At 36.1% G+C, this 21,282-nt stretch overlaps 1 protein-coding gene across 1 annotated transcript in view; it reads right to left on the bottom strand.

Annotated features, from left to right (window-relative positions):
- Nucleotides 1-9,138: 9,138 nt before the first annotated feature.
- Nucleotides 9,139-21,282, bottom strand: part of ZNF148 (zinc finger protein 148) — an 82,304-nt gene continuing 70,160 nt past the window's right edge. Inside the window, exons 5-6 of the mRNA XM_052643192.1 lie at nucleotides 11,525-11,643; nucleotides 9,139-11,198 (exon numbers count right to left, since the gene is read on the bottom strand). Coding sequence (XP_052499152.1) covers nucleotides 9,600-11,198; nucleotides 11,525-11,643 — 1,718 coding nt within the window. The 3' untranslated portion in view covers nucleotides 9,139-9,599. The remainder of the gene's footprint in view (nucleotides 11,199-11,524; nucleotides 11,644-21,282) is intronic.

Consider the following 21,282-nt stretch of genomic DNA (forward strand, 5'->3'; position numbering starts at 1 on the left):
CTTTTGGGGATCTTGTTGTAAGTTTGTGGTTGAATGCAGAATCTGGCATTTCCATGCTCCCTGGTCGTAGCATCATCTTAATGCCATCTAACGTCCACCACCACTTCTAGTACCTTCACTGCTAATGCCTCTTTTATCCCATAACATTGTTCATTCATTCACTGGTATCTGCTTGTGTGAGACATGGATCTATATTCTGTGAACAGAATACCTTCAAGGAGCCTATAAACTAACCTAGGCAGTCTTTTCCTGATGAACAATTAGTTTTGAATTCTCTGGAAATAGTAATACTAAAAAACATGTATGATAAATAAACCTAATGTATGAAAAGCCAGGCACTGCACACTGTTTCTGATTGATATATACCTGTTATGGCCCATACATATGGCCGTTTAGGAGGAAGAAAATAAAGGAGATAAACAGAAATGGAGAAAGAAAAATAAAAAGGTGACTGGGCAGGCCTCCCGCATCCATACACATCACTCCCTCCCAACTGGTGAGGCTGGCTGTGCTCCTCCAGTCTTCTTGTCCATGACTCTGATTTGGCCTCAAGGGCAGCCAAGTCCCTGCTCATGATTAACCAATAGCTTAGGATTCAAAAGTTTAATATATTCTTGCTTTTGTAGGATGATTTCTTTTCCCTGAAAGTCTACTGATTTTGTTTTCACTCACAGCAACACAAATGTTCCATCCTTTCCAGGGTCTCAGATAATGAAATCATAACTCCACAAAATTTTTGTCATTTCCACCTCACTAAGTAGTTATTCTTTGCTGGTCAATTAAATCCAGACAGGTAGATCCTCTCATAACTACTTTAATCTTTTGAAAGATATAGTCAGCAAGTCAGGAATTTATTCCATGTGCTGCTTTGCACAAAATTAAGCTTGCAACATCTGTCCAACTCTGCTCCATCTTGCCTTTGTGTTCTAAAATCTAAACTAGAGTACCGATTTGTGCTTTTATCGTTTACAAATTATCTCAAATGACTTGTCACAGCAACTCTCATGGGGATTATTATGCCCCTCTTACAGATGAAGAAAACACTCAGGAAAGGTAAGCAACTTGGACAATGTTACACAGATAAATCCAGCTGGAGCCAGAATTTGGAAGGTCTAAATTCCTTGATTATTTCACTGCTCCTTATCTGAAGAGTACCAAACTGTACTCCTGCTGTCTCATAATTATAATCAGCAAAGTACCACACAGCTTACTTAAAGCTGTCCCATGCAGCACCGGGTATGCTGTCCTGGCGTGCCATCACCTGCCCCCAGATCCTGAGGGCCAGCTCCACAAGCTGCTAGGACAACTCTCAGCCAAAGCCTCCTGCAGAGTCCTGAGGTGTTCTGAACACATTTACTCAGTTGTGTCCAATTCCTAACATTTACTTTTGTGCTCCAGCAATCACTCTTAACGTTCATCACTGCCATGGAAAAAAGTTACATTATAGTGCTGCAGTTCCCACAAAGAAAAAGGAAAAGTACCATATTGGAGGTTTAAAGATAAACTTAACAGTGACCCAAACACATTGAAGGAAACAGCTAAGGAAAAGATGATGATCAGGCGCTAGTGGAAGTTACCTGACATGAAGAGCATCTTAATAGTAGTCTGGGAGTAATGGCCAGTTGGGTGTTATTTCTGAGTACTTAAGAAATATTAATACCGCTCTGTGAAGACTGACAGAATGACTAAAGGCACTGGCCTGCCTACTGCCAGGAAAGCATCCTCCAACATCCATTTCCAAACCCCCAGTGTCAGAGAGGTGATTCTCTCCTCCATTTTCATCCTCAGGTTGGTGAATCCCAATAGAGTATTCATCTTCCTTTTTTTGAAATAGGTCAGTTCCTTCTGAATAAAGCCTACTGTCTCATTTCCACAGCCCAGGTTTGAATCCTATCCATAATCCTATTCAATCCTACTTGATATTTTAATTAGGGGATGATTTTAAACAATGGTTTCTTAGTTCCACTGTGTATTATCTGTATATTTCTATCTTCTGGAACCAACTTACTAAAACTCTCTAGAAAACTATCCTAAAATACGACTACTTACTCATTCATTGAGAAATGACATATAAATTACCCAACACATCCTAACACTGAATATTTGCTTTAATAATCTTAAGTACAGCCCTGCATCCTGAAATTGATACCATCCTGCAGTTGACACCTTTCAGATGTTCATATAAAGATACTAGTAGCTTCAACCACCTATTTCCATCTAGTACAATGCCTGTTACTAAGTGGGTGATCAATGCTGAATACTATACCTTCACAAGTAAGAATTCAAATCAACAAAATAGTTACTATCACAGATAATATACACTGTTTGGCCCCTTTCATCACCTTGACACAAGCATCATGGCTTCAGAATCTTATTAAGAATGGTAAAAGCTAGAAAAAATTAAGAGAGCAACAACTTTAAAAGTTCCTATGGATAAATATGCAAAGCCTCAAATGTTCTCTATTTCACAATTCAAGTCCCTTTCTAAACTTGAATTTTTCCAGTAGTTTGGAAAAACCCCTTTGAAAATGTCACTCATTTACAGTAACACATTCACATTCCAGCTCTTATTCACATGGCTATACATCTGCATGACTGTGTTTGTAAAATGTTTTTACTAGAAATGTCCTTTTAAGGACATTTAAAAATGACAAAAGAACTAAAATAATGAGACTCTAAATTTACCTTTAGTTCACTTAAAACTTCTGCTCCATTGACTCTTTACCCATCAAATGAAAATAATTTATTCCAATAACATACCAGTTTCATCAAAGTGGGGGAAAAATTGCCAGCACTCTGAAAAGAATTTTTAACTTCCATCCAAACATGCAGTCATCAACATCTTCATACTCCTTTGTGTCTGATAAATTTTCAAGTAAGATTCAATAACAAACATACATTAAGTCAAGTGACTTCAATTCTTCCTGCCATCTTCAGAAGGTGGGAGAACTATCATGTATATTTGATATGTATCTCACTGGCCCTCTCCCTACCATAGCTCATCATCATTCAAGAAAAAGTGTGATCTAAGCAAGGGTTAGTACATTATCAGTGGTATTATGTATAACTGGTTAAAGCACCATGCTAATAAACTCACCACAGTCTTAGGATTAATCTTTGCAAAAGCCAGTTAGTTTCTATTTGTCCCAAGGACCCAGACTGCACTCTGAGCTTCAGACAGCTTTCTTACAATGTGTCCCACTGGTCACAAAACAGGGAGGGAATACTGGCAAGGAGATAAATGGATGAAAACAAATTTCCATAAACGGGGGAGGTGGGGGGAAGCCATGTATGATGAGAACTGAATCTTATCTATAAAGAAAAAATCATACATTCTTACACTCCTAGTCTTAGCTCTATATTAAACTTATTTCAAGTCGAAAACGCTGGTGACTAACGTTAATACCTGACTCCTGCATTTTAGAACTGCCTGATAACGTTCTACACAAAGCTACAGTAAAGGCCCTCTTGTTACCCAATTTGTGTTAACAAACTGTTCTATACAGACATTCTTTTCCTCTTTTTAATATTAACCTTACCAATTTTAAAACATTTATCACTAAGTTACTTGAATCAGAATATTGTGAAAAATTCAGCTAGGAAATTATTCATAAAACTGTATTCTGTATTTTATTTTTCAAACAGCCAGTGTCCACATTTTAAATGCAGAATTTGCAAATATAAATTATTCTAATAATTCAATTAAAAATAAAACAAAAACAATTTCCTTTAGTATCACAATACATAAAATGGTATTATAAACTCCAAATGGCAAGGTTTACTACATGACAATAATGTCAAGAAGCTTTGAAACTCATTAAACCTCTTAATGAATAGGTCAGTTTAAAGAACATTTCTCTGTTCCATGATTATGCATGAAACAACCTTTCACTATATTATGAAGGCTCAGCAATTTATTCATGGCATAATATGGGGTCAAGCAAAATTTTATTTTTACAATGACAATAAAAAATACATTTAAACAACAACAAAAATCCTCCCAATTGTTTAAAAACAATTCTTTTTGGAGGGTAAAATGTATTTTAAAATATATTGACTTACCGAATTTCAATTGCCAAGCTGCTGACCACTGATGTAAAAGTTTGTATTTAAAAATATCACAAACATCTTTTAACAGTGAAAATTTCAATGTGATAAGTTTCATTGCAAAGCAATTTTCACCTGAGTAGACTTTGAAATTTAATGCTCATATGTTTGGAGGGGAAGTGGGGAAAGAAAGACCCACTGGTGTCAGATACTGAGTTTGTAGTTCTTTCACAATGATTTCCCAGAGGGCTGAAGAAACATCAACTATTACTTTCCAGGACATATATGATGCCCCCCTTTCGCCAATAAACTTGTTCTGGCATTTTATAAATTCTCAATATCCATATTCCTGTTTACCCATTTAAGCACAGCAACTCAAAGTTCAATTCAGTTCTATACAACAGTGTCTATATTATGTACATGTTTAATTATCAAGAGGAAATAGAAAATAAAATTTACAGTGATTGAGAAAGGGTCAGAAAATGGGATAGGAAAAGTAATACTGTATAATCAGAATATCCTATTATCCTACCAGTTTCAGTGACAAGGTTTTTCCTTTATTAGTTGAAATACAAAGAAGGCATAGGGGATCCCAGGAAAATAACACTATATATCAGAAAATTCAACGTGCTCCACCATCAGGATTTCCATTACACATTTAATTTCTTCTGTACAATTTTTATAAACTTGTTTTTCTTTTCAAAGTCATCAGATTTCCAGATTAAATTCAGTACTACACAGTATGCCCTTGAAGTAAAATGAGGTTACCTGCTTTATTTGGATACCAAGTTCCCTTCCAGACAGCATTAAAATAAAGACAAGTAAGACTACACAGATAAAATCCAGTATAATTCAAATCCAACAATGAAAAATTTCCCCCATATTGTTGCAAAATTCTTTCTACTGAAATGCTTTGCTACAATAATAAAAAGCATACATTACATATAAAAGATACCAGTGTACTAAAAAGTGACAGAGTGGACTAGCAAATCCTTCAAAGCACATTATATAAATGACTAGCATTTAAAAACATTTTCCTATAAAATGTAGGTCATATACATTTATAAATTGGCGAGTTTATTTCTACAGCAGTGATGTGTGTGTGTTCAAATAGTTAGCTGTTCTGTACAGTATAATATCTACTCAATTCAAACTACAATAGGTTTGTCTTTCTTTGTATTGAAGTTGAACAAATTCATCTGATCAGCTGAGAAACCAGGGTTGAAAAATAAGTATCTAAAAATCAAAGTAGAAAGTTCAGAATTGTTGAAATGTAGCTATGAAATATGAAGAGAACTATTTCACAATGGAGCTGAAGTCACCTCAAAACTTATGGGCTTGAATCTAAAACAGAAACAAATATTAAAATCCAAAGCAAACCACAAAGTTAGGTAGCAGTACAGAAGCAGGAAAAAAACCCACACCCCCTTCCTTCAGTGTGATGGGCACTAAGTTTTGCAGTCTTCCTCCATCTTGCAGAAGAGTGGTAAGGCCATTCAATGCTTAGTGAAAGTGAGTACAGATGAAGTCAGATTTAGCCTGTCTCCCCTGCAACTTCAATTATGCTGTGTAAACAGTGTTACGTTCCAATAGGAGGAACAATGGAATTTGCTTATAAAAACTGATTAAAGATAATCATTATTAAATGAAATAAAGATAACTCTGAAATGTTTTTAGAACTTTCCTGATGCTACTTGTAAAGTTAGCACTGCTATGTATTATTGCTTACATACAGTACAACATCATATGCCTTCTAACATAAAGCAGTACTGTGATTTGTTTGTACATATTTACAGATTTTTAAAAACAAGCTGTAAAAACATTACATACTTTCAGACAATACAAATTAGCACATTGGTACTCACTTCAAAACAAATGGAATGCATAACATTAATAAAACATCATAAAGGAAGACTCACATAAAAGTCCTTGATTGTCAAGACACGTTTATATATAAACTCTAACTGTGCAGAATTAAAGATTCAATCATAGGTACATCCTTATTTGATGAACCATATTTACAGCATGGTATTGCATAAAAAAATAAAATAATGTTTACAGGGTTTTACTTTTTTATCCATTGGATTAAAGAAAGCAACAAACACAACAAGAAATGTTTGTCTGCTGTAGTTTGTTTCCTACTAAAGTTTAAGCGAAAGAGGAAACATCCGTTTTTTATTTGCAGAATATAGCAAAAACAACTGGAAAATTATTTCCCTGAAATAAAGCAATTTGAAACGGAAAAAGTTTAAATTAAATTGCAGAGTCAAAAAGTTTCTCATCGATTATAACAGTGCTTCAAGTAAATATACTGTGAAAAAACGAGTTCTAGTTTAAAATGTTCTAAGTCTAAGAAATAGTTTTACAGTAATGCCTACTTTTAAGTTTCCCGGCTTTTTTTTTTTTTTTTTTTAACAGCCCTTTGAAAACCCAAATTAATAAAATGAAAGAAGTGGCAAAAGATCTAACCTAGCTGGCACTTTGCAAGCTTCTCTGGCCTGTGGAAATGAAAGCCTACCCTGAGCACAAGGCCTCTTTTGCCTCTCAGAACGAGAAAATTACCCGACCACTGGCAGTCCTCACTCAGCCAGAGCTAAGAGGATGGATCTCTGTGGTATCAACTAGAAAATCTGCAAGTAGATCCAAAAAATTTAAGAGCCACTTCAAATATTCTGAACTAAATGAAATCTGTGTACAGTAAGTTAAAAAACAAACGCGCTTTTAGAAGATGTTCAAGAATTACTTCATCTAATGTGATCTGTTTCCAATCTTCAAATGTGAGAACAGGTTCTAAGAAAGCACACCTTGGCTCACATTTCACCAAGTTTAAGGATGTAAGAGTATGTTTTCATAGAACAATTTGCTCACCAAGAGAAATTAAAAAACAAAACAAAACCCAAATTGCAAAAGGATATCCTCAATATTCTGATTTAAAGCAGCACAAAAGGCTACTTGTTTTCTCTATTAATGCCCAGATAGAAATTAAGTAACTTTCTGAAGCAAAATGGGGAAACCCAACTGTTGAGATGTTTATCATATGATGATAATATTAATACACGGTAACTCTGGTAGGCATGTAAAATTTCACAGTAAAGAGAGTAATGACTATACTTTAAGTGGTAAGTCAGTAAATTATGCCAAAGTATCATTTACCTCAAAATATGCTTCTAATGTGGTAGAAAAGTCTGCCATTATGTAGATGTAAAGAAATGAGGCGAACACAGGCATGCAACGCCTGAACTTCTTCCTACTTGCATTGACTGCCACTTTCAAAGGCTTACTGCTCAGCAGTAGAGCCACATTCTAAAAACTGTGCTGGTGATGTTAACACAAACCAAAAACCCCACTTTATTCTGTACCAAGTTCTCAACAGAACAGAAATTCTCATCAGGCTCAAAACAAAAACAAACAACTCAGGACATCAATGCCTACTATCACCCAATAAGTAGTATGAGAAAAACACAAATGCCTATTCCTACAGAGAGCACAGTTTCGTTGTTAACATCTCGCCTGAATGATGACTTCTTGAGGTTGTGATGTGCAACGCAAGACACACCATTCTTAAGAGTCAATAATGGCAAAACTTAAATATATACTTCGAAGAAGTCTAAAATTCTTGAAAATTTTGGCAGCAAAGAAAGCTGTCAAATGGGAAAGTTTCAAGCAAAGTTTAATAACCAAAGTATAGAGGAAACCACATTAAACATAATTTATATTTCTTATCATAAAATACCATATATTCAAAATAAATGTAAAAGATGTTAAGGTTAGATATTTCTTTGTTCCCTTTCTTTATGAGAACAGTCTTGGGATAACATTAAATAAAAGAAAAAATAATTTAAAATGTAGAACATTCTATACTGAAACAAAGACTGAAGATCTATAAGGCCAATATAAAAGCTAAAATGGAAATTAACAAGAAAGTTGCATCTTCAAGGGGTATTAATTTTAGATTACTGATGTTCTATCAGTAGGTGTGCATTGTGACAAAGATGGTGGAAATTTAAAAAACAAAAAAGTTGGAACAAATTAAAGAGAATAAAATCAATATAACTGTTATTTTCCAAAAATTAAAACTGTCCAATGTGTAACTCAAACCATCATTCTTTAGAAAAGTATATATATATATATATATATATATATAATATGTATATATATAAAAGCACTATTTATTGTACCATGCTGTATTAAGACAAAATATTTAAAAAAAAAAAAAACATTCATGGTATAAGGATAAAGTCTGTAGTTTATTTAGATTTTGAAATGCAACAAAAGGTTTCCGATCACTCATCTAGCTGAAAAAGAAACTGTAGTTACTAGAATTAGTAAACACTTTTGGTTTGTAAAATTGTAATGAGCAGTGTTCATTAAAAATAACTCAAGATAAAATAAGCAATTAAAATGCCCATTTCTTTAGTTTCTCTGGATACTGTTTAATTATCCAATCTATCAAGAGTCTAGAAAGAGAAGGATTAAACCAGATTTTACAGTTCCAAAGATACCCAATTTCCTTTTATTGCCAAAAATTAAAATTTTCAATTATGAGATGATTATGACACAACCATATCAAACCTAAAAATCTAAATTTTTTTTTACTTTGAGAAATCAAAAATACCAAATAGATTCTAAGTGCTCTATGTTAACTGAAGTGTATTATGTAAAGTAAAATACAATTAAGCTTTAAAACGTGGAATATACATTTTGTATAAGCATTATGTTCTTGGGAATGTAATCTACAGAGTATCTTCTTACTAAAACTTCAAAACCTTGATACTTGCACATGAAAAAATCATAAAAAATATCTAAGTACAACTGTACAAAGAAACTGACACCAATACGCATACTTCCATAGAGAAGTGAATGCTTCAACAGTTATGTATTTTGGTAAAAGTTTTGAAAGTATGCATATTTTTTTAAAGTAATTAGGCTTTTAAATAGTGGAGTCTTAGACTATCAGATTTTTATTACTTTTCTCAAAAAGAAAAAGTCGATATAATGCAAAATGAAAATCAAGGGTATATGGCATATCATTCTTTAAAAGGTGGTTTCTTTTTTCCCCTCATAGGACACACTAATTTATTTAAGCCATAATCTCTTGACATTTAAACTTTTAAGTTCACTCTGTCTGTAAAGTATACTCAGATTCCCTGCTGAAGTGCCATGACTATGCTGAAAAACTTAGAAACAATATGAGTAAATTTCACACAATTACTAATCTCCTAAGAATGTACAATGATATCAGTTAGGAAACAATTGTGCGAAAGTCTCTTTTTTTTTTTTTTCCTTTTAAACTTGGTGTAGGTGGAATAGCAAGTTTCTGATCTAAAACAAGTAATGCATTGCTTCTGTAAAGGTGACAACATGTAAGGCAGTTCAAAGAATGCTGACTAACCAAACAAAACGCAGTTATTGGATTATCTTGCTATTCTTATCAGCTTAACTTGTTATAACGCATTGCTCTTAAATCTGTACAGCACTCCATTTTACACAGAGTAACCCCACTCTTGATTAATCTGTTCTAAAGTGCCAGTATTATTTACACATTGTTTTTTTTAGCCAAAAGTCTGGCCAGTTGTAGCATCAGGTGAGGATGTCATCCCAGCTCTATTATCATTTACATTCACCAAGGGAAATTCTGGAAATTCAGCACTTGTCCCTGGTCCCCGAAGGTTCACCTGTCCATTGGCAGTGCTAAACTGAGTAGCTATTCCAGCTCTGGATCCATGATATGGAGCACGGAAGGGTTGTTCAAAAGAGCTCATTTGGTAAGCTTGGTGGACAGGCTGAGCCTCAGCTTTCTTCTGAGAAGTCACTTGATCCAAAAAGTCCTGTGTTGATGTGGCAGAAGCATGGTTTGTCTCATCACCTGAAAAGGGAAATGAGTGCTGTGAATCACCAACTATGAGTCCAAAGTGGGATTTATCCGGAGTTGTTCTTAGTGGAGAATTCATTCCTGATCGAAAGCTATTGATGGGCATGGCTGCATAGACTTGCTTGTCTATGGAAGAGAATGCTGGCTGATTTGGAAGGGTCTGGTTATCAGTCACAAAGTTAAGGCTCGGGCTATTCAAATAGGCATCATTTTGGCTAGTTCTGTCCAAAGCCTGCTGCAGAAACTTTGAGTATTCCTGCAACATGTTGGCTTTATCTGATGAGGATGCTTGGGAGCTTGATCCAACATTCTCTGACTGGGTAACCTCAGGTACTTCTGAAGAATTTATTGATATGCTAGAAGTCACCTCAGTGTCCGCAACACTGAATGATATCTCATGCTGTCCATTAGCTTTATGGGAATAATGATCCAACAGAGTCTGTAGTACCTCATCTGGAATAACATTTTTGTCATGATTACTCTTTATCTCCACATTCAGTGCCTGTGAATCTAATATGGATGCTGTGGTACTCTCATCAATGACACTTGCCACAGCTGCTTGTGTTACAGAAGGCTGAGAAGCTATAGTGCCCACATTCAGCGCATACTCCCTACTATTGTTACTCGCTGCCTGAAGATACCGCTTCTTCTTCAAAAACTGCATGGCATCATCATAGTTAGTGCTACTGTGCACAGGTTTACTGGGCCCCTCTTGCAAATTGTCAACCTGGTCAATATCAGCATTGCCTTCTGAGTCCAGTAAAGCTTGTTTGTCCACAAGTTCAAAAGCATATTTTGAAACTTTGCTCTCTTCATATGTGGATAGAGGTGAAATCGTTTGATTCTGCTCCAATGGCTGTTTCAGACTTCTCTTACTATTAATTTTTTTGAGGACCAACTTAGGTGGATGTATTTCTCCTGATGCATCTTCTAAATGCGCTCCCCCAACTGAGGAATGTGGCATTTCCACCGCATACTCGGCTACCATATACTCATCTTTCACTTTAGTACTTGACGAGTAAAGAGGCAAGTAATCATTTTTGTCTTTCTTTAGGTCAGATTTGTCCAAAGAACTCTCTTTGTCCATCCCAGATGACTTTTTCTCAGTTTTCTGCCTTTTCTTTTTTGGCAGTGAGTTATCTTTTGGTGATGTAGAAAAGCCAGAATCTTCCTCGGATGTCAGAAGGCCACCTTTGATGGCACATCTGTTTAGTTTTTTATCATGATTTTCATGGCACATACGTTTATGTTTCAAAACACGATCTGTTCTGGAAAAATACTGTCGAATTCAAAGTTCGGAAGGGAGTTTTTTGTTTTAGTTTTGCGTTTTGGTCAACCAAGAAAAGAAAAGAAAAAAGCAATTAATATAAAGATAGATGTAAGTGTAATAATATGAGCAACTCCAAACTAATTTCCTGAGCCAACTGTCTATTATAAATTGAATCAACAACAGTTAGGAAATTCTTCAAATAGCTTTAGTAGTTGCTAACATTTTCTAATTAAATTCTTTAGAATTATTTTATAATTGAATTCCAGACAGACGACTTTCAATGTCAGTCATGCCTCAATAAAGTGACTTTTTAAAAAATTCAAACCACATCTTACCTGTAAACAGTATTCACACTGGTAAGGTTTTTCTCCACTGTGAGTTCTCTTATGCCTTTCCATATGGTATTTTTGAATGAATCTCATACCACATTCATCACAGCGAAATGGTTTTTCACCTAGTATATGATACATAAAGTTTAAAACAAAACAAATACTGTGAAATATAAGTTAGTGAATTACTTTACCACAAGAATCTCTAATAAATTACCAAAAGAACACTGCCATATTTTGTTCTTTTTAAATGACATGTCTTTATTCTAAATATATCTTCCAATTTATTCTGTCAAGAATATCTTGCTTTACAAAAATGAAAGAGAGAGACACATGCCATTAAGAAGAAAAGACTGAAAGCACACATACACAATTTCCCAGCCTTTTATTATAGGTATACATAATACACTCTTTCTATAGCAGCCAGTATTACCAAGAACTTAACAGTAATATGGATGGGTCTCAGTAGAGTGGCTAATGTCTCTAATCTTTTTTTTCAATCATACAATAAATATCTTAGAAAAATTTTTGAAAAAAGGTTACCCATACACAGACCAACACAATTCTGAGTATATTTTTTTAAATTCATGTCTTTTCAAAGATTTTTGTGGTTAAATAAAATCTAAATCCTAAGAAAATATATTTTAAATCTAATTTATTAAAACATAAAACAAGTTTAAATCAGAGGCTAGGTTTTAAAAGTAATGTTTGTTTATATTGATTCTCTTTTCCTCAACTCAAATGAGCATTTTTCAAGTCCTTCTGGGAAAGAATTAAAATGAGCAATGTTAACTGGACACAGAACCCCCAACCTCACCTCCAATTTTTTTTTTTTAAAATGACAAAAGGACTTCTTAGCTTGAAGGAACCATCTTATGAAGATCTAAAATAGTTTTTACTGATAAAGCCACAGCCTAAGCAAACAAAAGGGTGAAGTCACACCCTTCACCTGTTTGGAAAACCACTGTTTCTACTTTTCATATAGTCAACAAAATTTTACTGAATTCTTCTCCTCTACCCATAAACCCTCTGTAAGAGGTTAAAAGTTAAAGACTTGTTACTTGTCCTCAAAGAGATTATAACATTAATTGGGAAAACATGATACAAATATTACAAAAGAACAACTAACAAAACTATATCCAGCTCTGGTTTACCTTTACAGCTTTATAACCCACTAGCTCTCTTCTTGACCTTTTCCTCCAGTCACATGGAAGAACCTACCTAGCTCATGTTTTCCTGCTTCTGCCTGTTTCATGCTGCTCCTTAGGTCCACTTCTGTGTGCTCAGGTACTACGCTCCCCTCCAGGACCAACCCATCTGCTCTAGGATACGCTGCCCTATTCCCCCAGAGGAAAGGTATCTTTATCTTCTTTGTTGTTATTGTTATTGTTCAGTTGCTAAGTCCTGTCTGACTCTCTGCAACCTCAGGGACTGCAGCACAGGCTTCCCTGTCCTTCACTTTCTCCTCGAATTTGCTCAAACTCATGTCCATCGAGTCAATGATGCTATCCAACCATCTCATCCTCTATCGTCCCCTTCTCCTCCTGCCTTCATTCTTAACCAGCATCAGGGTCTTTTCCAATGAGCTGCCTCTTCGCATCACATGGCCAAAGTATTGGAGCTTCAGCTTCTGCATCAGTCCTTCCAATGGACATCCAGAGTTGACTTCCGCAAGGACTGACTGGTTTGATCTCCTTGCAGTCCAAGGGACTCTTGAGGGTCTTCTCCAACACCACAGATCAAAATCCTTCGACATTCAACCTTCTTTATGGTCCAGCTCTCACATCTGTACATGACTACTAGAAAAACCACAGCTTTGACTAGATGGACCTTTGTCAGCAAAGAGATGTCTCTGCTTTTTAATATGCTGTCTAGGTATATCACAGCTTTTCTTCCAAGGAACATCTTTTCATTTCATTAAATTATCATCAAATTATCTTCTTTAACTTGACACAGAACTGTAGCTGTACCTTTCCTAAGGCACTCATCACTGTCATCTCAATAATTAATCTACAAGTCTACTCTTTTACTAAATTTCTTTAGGTCAGAATCGGGGCCCAAATTATGCTTATGTAGCTCAAATTACTTTGGGCAATTTTTTAAGTGCCACATGAATGGCATAAAGGATTATTACAGAGGCTTGTTAGCGGAAAAAACCATTATCATGAACTGGTATGATGTGGAAAAGTTTCTTCGCAGTGTCAGAATCTATGCTGAGCAGTCGTTAAAAGGTGAGTGATTAAAGCCAAGAAAAGAATATTTAGTGGGGAATAACAGAGCAAGTAAGGGTTTAGATATTATAAGATATACTGGAGAATCACAACAAACTGTGAAAAATTTGTAAAGATATGGGAATACCAAACCACCTGACCTGCCTCCTAAGAAATCTGTATGCAGGTCAAGAAGGAACAGTTAAAGATGGGCATGGAACAACAGACTGGTGCCAAATAGGGAAAGGAATACGTCAAGGCTGTATATTGCCACCCTGTCTTTTTAACTTATATGTAGAGTACATCATGCGAAATGCCACGACGGATGAAGCACAAGCTGGAATCAACATTGATGGGAAAAATATCAATACCTCCAGATATGCAGATGACACCACCCTTATGGCACAAAGTGAAGAGGAACTAAAAAGCCTCTTGATGAAAGTGAAAGAGGAGAGTGAAAAAGTTGGCTTAAAACTCAACATTCAAAAAAAGAAGATCATGGCATCTGGTCCCATCACTTCATGGGAAATAGATGGGAAAACAATGGAAACAGTGACAGACTATTTTTTTGGGCTCCAAAATCACTGCAGATGGTGACTGCAGCCATGAAATTAAAAGATGCTTACTCCTTGGAAGAAAAGCTATGACCAACCTAGATAGCATATTGAAAAGCAGAGATGTTACTTTGCCAACAAAGGTCTGTCTAGTCAGAGCTATGGTTTTTCCAGTGGTCATGTATGGATGTGAGAGTTGGACTGTGAAAAAAGCTGAGCGCAGAAGAACTGATGCTTTTAAACTGTGGTGTTGGAGAAGACTCTTGAGAGTCCCTTGGACTACAAGGAAAGCAAACCAGTCAATCCTCAAGGAAATCAGTCCTGAATATTCACTGGAAGAACTGATGCTGAAGCTGAAACTCCACACTTTGGCCACCTGATGCAAAGAACTGACTCACTGGAAAAGCCCCTGATGCTTGGAAAGACTGAAGGCAGGAGGAGAAGGGGACAACAGAGGATGAGATGGTTGGATGGCATCACTGACTCAATGGACATGAGTTTGAGCAAGTTCTGGGAACTGGTGATAGACAAGGAGGCCTGCCATGCTACAGTCCATGGGGCTGCAAAGAATTGGACACGACTGATCGACTGAACTAATACTGGAGAAATGGTGCCTAAGAAGAGACTTTAACTTGGCAAGAAGTCAACTATTTGAAACTTTCAAGAATGCAACTTCTGTAATTGCTATGGAGTTAACTAAATTTTAGGGCTGAAGGGACCTTGCAATGACTTCAAACTTTGTTCTTGGGAGCTTCACAGAGGCCCCCGAAGGCTAATATGGCAAATGGCTCTAAGCTTCCACCCAGAATTCAGGAGGAAATAGCTCCACTTCTGTACACAGGGGGTCTGAGTAAGGACTCCAAGGGTTTAGAGACTAGAATGAAGAACCTAACACAACTAACCTTTACCAGTTTACTTATCATTACAAAAACAAAGTCCAGAAAAGTTAAGGTATTTGTCCAACAAAAGCTGGGAGAGAAGACCACTTACTTAGAACGTTTCAAAGTGAAAGAAATGAGAAAAAGGAGGTGAGAATAGACAATCCATTCAAGATTAAGAATTGTTAAGGGTGGGGAACTTAACTAAAACTGAAATGGACTATTATGGTGACTAACCAAAGAACAAGATCTCAGAGGAACTAGGATGAAAAGGGAGAGTGTAAGTATTATTTTTTAAAAAGTAAGAATAGATGCATATTTTGAAGTAAAAAGATGTATATGATAGAGCACATTAAGATCAGAAGTTGATTTAGGTAATTTTTCAAAAGTGAGAGAGGATAAAGAGAAAATTAGTGAATGAATTAGAATTCAACTAATTCTCCATGATAAGACTTTAATATTGTTAATAATGATATAACATCTCACACTGGTCAAAGCAGAAGCTGACAAACTGATCCTAAAATTCAAATGGAAATGCAAGGGATTCAGAGCAGCTAAAGCAAATTTGAAAAAGAAAACTCAGATTTCCCAACTTTAAAACTTACAGCCAAAGGCATAAGGAGATATACATATGAAATAATAGAACTGAGAGTCTAAAAATAATCTTTACATTTATAGTTAACTGACTTTTCATTATAGTCACCAAGATACTTCAGTGGGGAAAAAGTTTTTTCAACAATAATACTGGGACAATTTGATACCCATTTGCAGAATGGGATTGGACCTCAACTTCACATTGCATACAAAAATTAACTCAAAATAGATCATAGGCATAAATGTGAAAACTACAACTATAAAACTCCTTAATATATGAATAAATCTTGACTTTAGATTATGTAGGCAATGACTTCTTAGATATCACACCAAAAGCATAAGCAACCAAACAAAAAATAAATAAAATATACCTCATCAAAATGAACCTTTGTTCTTCGAAGGACACTATCAAAAAAGTGAACAGACAAAATGCTGTGGCAGCTGCTGTGAGAAATAATCTGCCAAAATGTTAAACTTAGAATTACCATATAAGCTAACAGTTCTACTCCTAGGTATACACCCCAAAGAACTGAAAACAGGTTTTCATTCAGAGATTTGTATACCAATGCACATAACAGCATCATGCACAGCAAACAAAAGATGGAAACAACCCAAGGGTCCACCACCAGATAAATGGATAAGCAAAATGTGATACATACAGAAGATGGAATATTTTTCAGCCACAAAGAGAAATGAAATTCTGATACATGATATAACATGAATGAACCTTGAAGAAATCATATTAAGAGAAAGAAGCTAGACATAAAAAGAACAAATACTGAGTGATTCCATTTATATGAAATACCTAGAATAGGCAAATTCACAGGGACAGAAAGTAGAATAAAGGTTACCAGGGATTGGAACAGAGAGGAAAGGAGGGCTACTGCTTAATGGCTACAGGTTTTTGTTCATGTATAATTTTGTTACACAATGTCGTACATGTACTTCATGCCACTACACTGCATCGTTAAAAATGATTAAAATGGAAAATTTAGTTACAGTTTTTTTTTTTCTTATAAGGTGAAAAGACAACCCAGGAATGGAATAAAATATTTTCAAACCACGTTTCTGAAAAGGGATGTGTATCCAGTATATTAAAAAAGCAAGCCAAAAACCACTTACAACTCAACAGTAAAAAGACAAATTATCTAATAACAAGCAATGGATCTGAACAGACATTTCTCCAAAGAAAATACACAAATAACCAATAAGCACATAAAAAATGCTCAACATCCTTACTTATTGTGAGTGTTAAGTCACTCAGTTGTGTCCAACTCTTTGAGACCACATATTTAACTTATATGCAGAGTACATCATGAGAAACCCTGGACTGGAAGAAACACAAGCTGGAATCAAGATTGCCGGGAGAAGTATCAATCACCTCAGATATGCAGATGACACCACCCTTATGGCACAAAGTGAAGAGGAACTAAAAAGCCTCTTGATGAAAGTGAAAGAGGAGAGTGAAAAAGTTGGCTTAAAGCTCAACATTCAGAAAACGAAGATCATGGCATCTGGTCCCATCACTTCATGGGAAATAGATGGGGAAACAGGGGAAACAGTGCCAGACTTCATTTTTTTGGGCTCCAAAATCACTGCAGATGGTGACTGCAGCCATGAAATTAAGACGCTTACTCCTTGGAAGAGAAGTTATGACCAACCTAGATAGTATATTCAAAAGCAGAGACATTACTTTGCCGACTAAGGTCCGTCTAGTCAAGGCTATGGTTTTTCCAGTGGTCACGTATGGATGTGAGAGTTGGACTGTGAAGAAGGCTGAGCGCCGAAGAATTGATGCTTTTGAACTGTGGTGCTGGAGAAGACTCTTGACAGTCCCTTGGACTGCAAGGAGATCCAACCAATCCATTCTGAAGGAGATCAGTCCTGGGATTTCCTTGGAAGGAATGATGCTAAAGCTGAAACTCCAGTACTTTGGCCACCTCATACGAAGGGTTGCCTCACTGGAAAAGACTTTGATGCTGGGAGGGATTGGGGGCAGGAGGAGAAGGGGACGACAGATGAGATGGCTGGATGGCATCACTGACTCGATGGACGTGAGTCTGAGCGAACTCCGGGAGTTGGTGATGGACAGGGATGCCTGGCGTGCTGCGATTCATGGCGTCGCAAAGAGTCGGACACACCTGAGTGACTGAACTGAACTGAACTGGACTGTAGCCTCCAGGCTCCTCCATCCATGGGATTTTACAGGCAAGAGTACTGGAGTGAGTTGCCATTTCCTTCTCCAGGGGATCCTCCCGACCCTGGGACTGAACCCAGGTCTCCAGCATTGTAGGCAGACACTTTACCGTCTGAGCCACCAGGGAAGTCTCTTCCTTACTTATTAGGGAAATGCAAATCAGTATCACAATGAGATACCACTTCACACCCAACAGGACAATTACAGAAGAAAGGACAATAATAACAAGTGTTAGCATGGATGCAGAGAAGCTGGAATTCTCATGCTTGGGTGCTAGGATTGTAAAGTGGTGCAGCATCTTTGGAAAACAATTCTGCAGATCCTTAACATAAGAGTTACCATACAACTCAGCAATTCCACTCCAAAGCATACACCCAAGTGTACTAAAACATTATTTCCACACAAAAACAAATATTCATAACAGCATTATTTGTAACCGTCAGAAAGTAAAAACAACCCAAATGTCTCTTAATAGAATAAGTGAATAAAAGATGGTATATTCATACATGGAACATCATTTAGCTATAAAAAGGAACAGAAATACATGCTGCAACATGAATGAACTTTAAAACAGTATGCTAAGTGAAAGGAGTTAGGCAAACAAACCACCTACTGCGTGATTCTATTTTATGAAATGTCCGTAACAGGGCAATCCATAGAAATAGAAAGTAGATTAAAGATTGCCTAATGCTGGGAGGAATGGGCACGGGAATGGTGAAGGTTATTCTAACCTAGAATAGACTGTTAAAAGAATCCTGTGACAGTTGTACAACTCTGTCCATATACTACAAAATACTGAATTGCACACTTTAAAGGGATGGGGTTTTTGACACTGTGAATTATATTTCAATAAAGTTACAAATTTATATACTGCATGTTAACACAATTGACATCATGCAAAGTGAGCAAGATTATTTCTTCCCACAAGGAGCTAACAATTGAATTCAAAACAAATTAAGGAACAGGAGAAAAATCATGCTTGAATTATTAACTATGTATTAGTACATGTGGGGTAGGAAATGGCAACCCCAGTGGGCTACAGTACATGTGGCTGCAAACAGTCGGACACGACTGAGTGAGTGACACTCACTCACTCATTTACACACACATACAAGAAGCAACATTAACAAACCTAAACAAAAGGTACTAGAAACATTAATACTTAAAAGAAATTTGTACAAATGTTCCCTTGCTTAAAAAACAACAAAAACCAAAACAAAACCAAAAAAACAAACAACTTTCACAGCCCCCTAAACAGAACAATTACAATGGCCAAGTCAGCCAGGATTAATGTAGACACAAATTTATCTTCTATAGTCACTTTTTGAGTACTCATTTTGGATATACTTATTTCTAATCCTGTCTGTTTTCTCCTTTAATATTTTCCTTTTTCACTGTATCATCTTTCTTCACATCTTTTTCTCCCATCTTTCCCCCCTCTTCTTCTCTCACTTTTTAACTAGCCATTCCAGAAATAAGACTTTTTAAAATTAGAAGTTTTGTCATTTAAGGATCCTTCTTTGTTTATGGGCTTCCCTGGTGGCTCAGAGATTAAAGCGTCTGCCTCCAACGCAGGAGACCCGGGTTCGATCCCTAGGTTGGGAAGATCCCCTGGAGAAAGAAATGACAACCCACTCCAGCACTCTTGCCGGGAAAATCCCATGGACTGAGAAGCCTGGTAGGCTACAGTCCATGGGGTCAGAAAGAGTCGGACACAACTGAGCAACTTCACATCACTTCTTTGTTTATGGATTAGATCACATACTTAAATGGTTCAAAAAAAACCACACAAAAACACAAAACAATGCAGAGAAGTATATGGGAAAAAGTTTTCCTCCTATCTTTGCCCCTCCATTGGTACCCACATTTACTTGTTGGGGGTCTGTTTCCTTCCATTTCTTGACACAAGCATAAAGAAAAATAAGTACATATTCTTTTTATAATTTTTCTCTCTTTCCTATGTGAATATAACATATTTTATTCTGTTTAGAGATCTCATCAGTAGAAAAAGAATTAGCTCATTTGTTCTGACAACTGATATATCTTTCTTTCACTGATGGACATACAATTTATTTAACCAGTCCCTTATTATTTCCAAATATTTCCTATTATAAATAATGTTGTAATAGATATCCTGTCAATATATTAATTCATACATTTACAGGTACATTTGTAGGGTAAATTCTCAGAAACAGAATTCCTGATCAAATTATAAAAATATTTGTGATTTTGAAATACACTGGCAAATTGGTCTCCATGGAGATAATAATGTATATTTCACCACCCATGTATGAGTGACTGTTTCCCTATAACCCTGCCATATACTACTATGTTGTTAAACGTCTTGATGACTTCAAATCTAATACATGAAAAAACAGTACTTCAGTATGAGGTTGACCATCTTATGTGCCATTTTTCTATGAACTGTCTATATCTATCTTTTACCTTTCATTTTTTTAAACTAGGTTGCTGATCTTTCTCATGATGATTTATAAGAGCTTTATTAAAGAGACTGGTCTTTTGATTGTATGAGTTCTACAACTATTTTCCATGGGGTTTTTCGGCACGTGACTCTTTGTGACCCTACGGACTGAGGCCACCAGGCTCCTCTGTCCATGGGACTCTCCAGGAAAGAAAATACTGGAGTGGGTTGCCATGCCCTCCTCCAGGGGATCTTCCCCACCTAGGGATTGAACCCGCATCTCTCATGTCCCCTAAAATGGCAGGCGGGTTGTTTACCATTAGTGCCATCTTTACATAGATGAATTATCAAACATTTATTTTTTGTATATTAAATTTTGAGTTACTTTCAGAATTTTCCCGTTCCAATCTGTCCATATTTTTAATGACACATAGGTAGTTTCATCTTTTACATTAAATCTGGTACATTTGGAGCTCATCCTGAGGTAGAATGTGATGGATAAAAGTCTGTCTTTCCAGATGACTATCCTGGTTTTCCCACATAATTTACTTCAAGGTTCAGCTTTACTTGATCACTTTTTTATCATAATCATACACTAGTAAGTTCTACGGGTCTATTTCCAGACTTTATATTCTATTCTATCGGACTATTAATGAGCCAGAACCAACACAGTTCAGTTTTTAAGACTTTATGATATACTTTAGCATTTGGCAGGACTAATCACTCTACATGCTTCAGTCCATGGGGCTGCAGAGTCGGACATGACTTAGTGAGCGAACAACAATCCCCCTCGTTGTTCTTTTATTTTTCTCTGGTTTGCCTTACTTGTCCACTTTTCAAAATACTTCTGAATTAGCTTGTCTAATATCTGGGGTGAGAGGAAGGGACAGTTGCCTCAAATATTTATGT

Source organism: Budorcas taxicolor, chromosome 1 (assembly GCF_023091745.1).
Source record: "Budorcas taxicolor isolate Tak-1 chromosome 1, Takin1.1, whole genome shotgun sequence".
Lineage (NCBI taxonomy): Eukaryota > Metazoa > Chordata > Mammalia > Artiodactyla > Bovidae > Budorcas > Budorcas taxicolor.